Source organism: Lampris incognitus, chromosome 5 (genome assembly GCF_029633865.1).
Source record: "Lampris incognitus isolate fLamInc1 chromosome 5, fLamInc1.hap2, whole genome shotgun sequence".
NCBI lineage: Eukaryota > Metazoa > Chordata > Actinopteri > Lampriformes > Lampridae > Lampris > Lampris incognitus.
Window position 1 is genome coordinate 4,076,541 of NC_079215.1, and position 6,112 is coordinate 4,082,652.

The 6,112-nt window shown below is 50.0% G+C and overlaps 1 protein-coding gene across 1 annotated transcript in view; it reads left to right on the plus strand.

The window, feature by feature from the left end:
- Window positions 1-376: 376 nt before the first annotated feature.
- The window catches only part of LOC130112356 (slit homolog 1 protein-like), a 218,539-nt gene continuing 212,803 nt past the window's right edge, over window positions 377-6,112 (plus strand). The window contains 2 exon segments of the mRNA XM_056279686.1: window positions 377-406; window positions 493-624. Coding sequence (XP_056135661.1) covers window positions 377-406; window positions 493-624 — 162 coding nt within the window.

The following is a 6,112-nucleotide window of genomic DNA, read 5'->3' on the forward strand; positions in this document are numbered from 1 at the left end:
TTCTCTCATTTTCTCTCATTCTCATTTTCATGTTCTCTCCCCCTTCCTCCCTCCCTCCCCCGCCCAGCACGCCCAGCCTCCTGCGTGCGTTATAAAACCTATTATGGCCTCAGGAAAAAAAAAGAAAATGGGGGGGGGGGGCTATGTCAACGTCCATCGCTTCCTTTGTTGCAGATTAGGGGTGACTGACTCGTTGGGTTCACGCTGCACAGCGGGGCACCGAGCTTCGCCTGTGGCCGATTTGTTTTCCATCACGTGGTTTTACTGCCTGGTATAGGAGTGTGTTTTGTTAAACTGAACCCCCGCGTGTGCTCCGGGGGGGATAGTGTAAAGAAGACAGTAGAAGCACGGGCCGGTGTGAATAACAACACGCAACATGGCGGTGGTGATGTCGGGCTCTGCAGCGGTAGCCGCAGAGGGCCGGGCTCCATCTGAATTTCAAAGCCTCGCCAGTGAATCCATAACGGATTTGGTGAGTGTGCTGTGTGGCAGCTTATGGTATGTCACTTATGCCGGTCCCGGAGGACCCCGCACAGTGCCCTGCAGCATGTGGCCCTGCAGCATGTGGACCTGCAGCATGTGGACCTGCAGCATGTGGACCTGGCTCACCACAACATGACTCATGTGAGACGTGTTACGTTGTTGTCTCTCGCACCACAACTAGGTTGAATAACTTAAGCTACACTTAAGTTATTCAAGCTAGTTCTGAGTGTGGGTTATTCCTCTGATATCGGGAATCACGGATTAATTACACCAATTCACAAAAGTGGAGATAAATTTGACCCCAACAACTACTGAGACATCTGTGTGAACAGTAACCTGGGGAAGGTATTCTGTAGTATCATCAACTCCTGCCTAATAAACTTCCTTATGAAACACAATGTCTTGAGTAAAAGCCAGATTGGATTCTTACCAAATTACCTCACTACTGATCATATTTACACCCTACACACCCTAATTGAAAAACATACTCAAAATAAAAACAAATTATTCACTTGTTTTATCGACTTCAAAAAAGCATTTGATTCTATTTGGCATTACGGATTGTTCTACAAATTAATGGAAAGCGGTGTAGGGGGGAAAACATATGATATTATGAAGTCAATGTACTCTGGAGCTAAGTGTGGAATCAAAATAGGATCCAAAAGAACTCACTTTATCCCTCAGGAGTGCGGCGTGAGACAGGGCCGCCCTTTAAGCCCAACTCTGTTTAACTTGTATATCAATGAGTTGGCAACTATGCTGGAAAACTCACCAGCAACTGGACTCACTCTGCAAGACAGTGAGGTCAAATTCCTGCTCTATGCGGATGACCTGGTCCTTCTTTCACCATCGGAGGAAGGACTCCAGACTCAATTAGACCTTCTTCAAAAGTTTTGTCAGACCTGGGCCCTGACAGTTAACATGAGTAAAACTAAAATAATGATATTTCAGAAAAGATCCAGATATCAGGGAAGACAGCTCATATTTAGATTAGGACCAAATGAAATTGACCATACATTTAATTATACCTACCTAGGCCTTAGAATCAATTCTAGAGGAATTTTCAACATGGCAGTGAATGAACTAAGAGACAAGGCACGCAGGGCTCTACTTGCCATAAAAAGACAAACCCCTTTTGAAATTCCAATTAGAATCTGGTTAAGAATATTTGAATCAGTCGTAGAACCAATTGCCCTTTATGGAAGTGAAGTGTGGGGTCCACTTGCAAGTCAAGAACAAGATAAATGGGAAAAACATCCAATTGAGACCCTGCATGTTGAATTCTGTAAAAACATTCTTAAAGTCCATCAGCACACCACAAACAATACATGCAGGGCAGAACGAGGCCAATATCCTCTTCTGATTAAAATTCAAAAAAGAGCAGTCAAATTCTGGAAACATCTAACGTTCAGCGACCCACACTCTTTCCATTATAAAACCTTGCAATACCAAGAGTTGAGCAAAGATAAGAACTCTCCTACCAACCTGGTCTTCAGCCATCCTGTTCCACTAACACATACTAACACTTTAGAGGCACAAGACCAGGTCCAAACCACACAACATGGCTTCAACAACTTCCCTCAAACCTAAAAGACAAGTATTATGAATATTGGCAATCTAACACAAAATCCCAAAGCAAGATGCGGTGCTATTTGGCCCTTGACAGAGAGTACACATTAGCAGATTACCCCATTCAAATAAAAGAAACACATTTGAGAAACATACTGACGAAGTACAGACTCCGTGAGCATCGCCATAGAAACAGGCAGACACAAAAATACCTGGATGCAGAAAGACGAACGTTTCTGTCAACAGTGTGAAGACAATGTTGTCGAGACAGAGCTACACTTTTTAGCTGAATGCAAGACGTTCCGGGAAATCCGTGATTACTACTTTCAGAAATTTGAGGAGAGACCCCCAAATTCATGGCCCTGCCAAACCCCAGAAAACTGCCCTACATACTAGGTGAACACAGGGACAGCTGTACTGTGGCTGCACAGGATGTTCTAGCCTGCCACCGTCTGAGGGGCAGTGAGGGATACCCTGTACTCCTTCCCAACGGGGAGGACCGGGACAACACTCGGAGACACACACACACACACACACACACACACACACACACACACACACACACACACACACACACACACACACACACACACACACACAGCCCCCCCACACACACACACACGTACACACTCACAGACACACACACTCACAAGGCCACACAGACGATGGCAGAACGATGTGTATTGCATGTGTTGATGTGTATGTGTTGTGTACTGTATACTGTTCTTGTCCTTTATGTGAACACACTCTCTCTCTCTCTCTCACACACACACACACATGCAGAGACTGACAGATTCACACACGTCCACTCACACAGGATCTTGTTGCCATGACGTAGCTGTGTAAGTTGTTGTATTGCATGTGTGGATGTATATAGTATGTTGTGTATTCGTGCATTCTTACTGTCCTTTATGTGAACATGCTTTGCAGTATATATTTGGCATGCTGATAAAAGCACATTTGAATTTGACATCGAGAAGGAGCTCTCTCTCTCTGTCTCTCTCTCTCTCCCTCCCTCTCTCTGTCTCTCGCTCACTCACCCTCTCTCTGTCTCTCTCTCTCTCCCTCCCTCTCTCTGTCTCTCGCTCGCTCACCCTCTCTCTCTCTTTCTCTCTCCCTCCCTCTCTCTGTCGCTCTTGCTCTGTCTCCATCTCTCACTCTCTCTCCCTCCTCTCTGTCTCTCTCTCTCCCTCCCTCTCTGTCTCTCTCTCCCTCCCTCTCTCTGTCACTCTTGCTCTGTCTCCATTTCTCACTCTCTCCCTCCTTCTCTCTGTCTCTCGCTCGCTCACCCTCTCTCTCTTTCTCTCTCCCTCCTTCTCTCTGTCTCTCGCTCGCTCACCCTCTCTCTCTTTCTCTCTCCCTCCCTCTCTCTGTCGCTCTTGCTCTGTCTCCATCTCTCACTCTCTCTCCCTCCTCTCTGTCTCTCTCTCTCTCTCTCCCTCTCTGTCTCTCTCTCCCTCCCTCTCTCTGTCACTCTTGCTCTGTCTCCATCTCTCCCTCTCTCCCTCCTTCTCTCTGTCTCTCTCTCTCCCTCCCTCTCTCTGTCACTCTTGCTCTGTCTCCATCTTTCTCACTCTCTCTCCCTCCTTCTCTCTGTCTCTCGCTCGCTCACCCTCTCTCACTCTCTCTCCCTCCTCTCTGTCTCTCTCTCTCTCCCTCGCTCTGTCGCTCTTGCTCTGTCTCCATCTCTCACTCCCTCTCTCTGTCTCTCGCTCGCTCACCCTCTCTCTCTCTTTCTCTCTCTCTCCCTCTCTCTGTCGCTCTTGCTCTGTCTCCATCTCTCACTCTCTCTCTCTGTCTCTCGCTCGCTCACCCTCTCTCTCTCTCCCTCCCTCTCTCTGTCGCTCTTGCTCTGTCTCCATCTCTCTCACTCTCTCTCCCTCCTTCTTTCTCTCCCTCCCTCTCTCTGTCACTCTTGCTCTGTCTCCATCTCTCTCCCTCTCCCTCCCTCTCTCTGTCACTCTTGCTCTGTCTCCATCTCTCTCACTCTCTCTCCCTCCTTCTTTCTCTCCCTCCCTCTCTCTGTCACTCTTGCTCTGTCTCCATCTCTCTCCCTCCCTCCCTCTCCTCTGTCTCTTGCTCTGTCTCCATCTCTCTCACTCTCTCTCCCTCTCTCTGTCGCTCTTGCTCTGTCTCCATCTCTCTCACTCTCCCTCTCTCTGTCTCTCGCTCGCTCACCCCCTCTCTCTCTTTCTCTCTCCCTCCCTCTCTCTGTCGCTCTTGCTATGTCTCCATCTCTCACTCTCTCTCTCTGTCTCTCGCTCGCTCACCCTCTCTCTCTCTCCCTCCCTCTCTCTGTCGCTCTTGCTCTGTCTCCATCTCTCTCACTCTCCCTCTCTCTGTCTCTCGCTTGCTCACCCCCTCTCTCTCTTTCTCTCTCCCTCCCTCTCTCTGTCGCTCTTGCTCTGTCTCCATCTCTCACTCTCTCTCTCTGTCTCTCGCTCGCTCACCCTCTCTCTCTCTCCCTCCCTCTCTCTGTCGCTCTTGCTCTGTCTCCATCTCTCTCACTCTCTCTCCCTCCTTCTTTCTCTCCCTCCCTCTCTCTGTCACTCTTGCTCTGTCTCCATCTCTCTCTCTCTCCCTCCCTCTCTCTGTCACTCTTGCTCTGTCTCCATCTCTCTCACTCTCTCTCCCTCTCTCGGTCACTCTTGCTCTGTCTCCATCTCTCTCTCTCTCTCTCCCTCTCTCGGTCACTCTTGCTCTGTCTCCATCTCTCTCGCTCTCTCTCCCTCTCTCTGTCACTCTTGCTCTGTCTCCATCTCTCTCTCTCTCCCTCCCTCTCTCTGTCACTCTTGCTCTGTCTCCATCTCTCTCGCTCTCTCTCCCTCTCTCTGTCGCTCTTGCTCTGTCTCCATCTCTCTCACTCTCTCTCTCTCTGTCTCTCGCTCGCTCACCCCCTCTCTCTCTTTCTCTCTCCCTCCCTCTCTCTGTCGCTCTTGCTATGTCTCCATCTCTCACTCTCTCTCTCTGTCTCTCGCTCGCTCACCCTCTCTCTCTCTCCCTCCCTCTCTCTGTCGCTCTTGCTCTGTCTCCATCTCTCTCACTCTCCCTCTCTCTGTCTCTCGCTTGCTCACCCCCTCTCTCTCTTTCTCTCTCCCTCCCTCTCTCTGTCGCTCTTGCTCTGTCTCCATCTCTCACTCTCTCTCTCTGTCTCTCGCTCGCTCACCCTCTCTCTCTCTCCCTCCCTCTCTCTGTCGCTCTTGCTCTGTCTCCATCTCTCTCACTCTCTCTCCCTCCTTCTTTCTCTCCCTCCCTCTCTCTGTCACTCTTGCTCTGTCTCCATCTCTCTCTCTCTCCCTCCCTCTCTCTGTCACTCTTGCTCTGTCTCCATCTCTCTCACTCTCTCTCCCTCTCTCGGTCACTCTTGCTCTGTCTCCATCTCTCTCTCTCTCTCTCCCTCTCTCGGTCACTCTTGCTCTGTCTCCATCTCTCTCGCTCTCTCTCCCTCTCTCTGTCACTCTTGCTCTGTCTCCATCTCTCTCTCTCTCCCTCCCTCTCTCTGTCACTCTTGCTCTGTCTCCATCTCTCTCACTCTCTCTCCCTCTCTCTGTCACTCTTGCTCTGTCTCCATCTCTCTCACTCTCTCTCCCTCTCTCGGTCACTCTTGCTCTGTCTCCATCTCTCTCTCTCTCTCTCCCTCCTTCTTTCTCTCCCTCCCTCTCTCTGTCGCTCTTGCTCTGTCTCCATCTCTCTCACTCTCTCTCCCTCTCTCTGTCACTCTTGCTCTGTCTCCATCTCTCTCACTCTCTCTCCCTCCTTCTTTCTCTCCCTCCCTCTCTCTGTCGCTCTTGCTCTGTCTCCATCTCTCTCTCTCTCCCTCCCTCTCTCGGTCACTCTTGCTCTGTCTCCATCTCTCTCTCTCTCTCTCCCTCTCTCGGTCACTCTTGCTCTGTCTCCATCTCTCTCGCTCTCTCTCCCTCTCTCTGTCACTCTTGCTCTGTCTCCATCTCTCTCTCTCTCCCTCCCTCTCTCTGTCACTCTTGCTCTGTCTCCATCTCTCTCACTCTCTCTCCCTCTCTCGGTCACTCTTGCTCTGTCTCCATCTCTCTCTCTCTCTCTC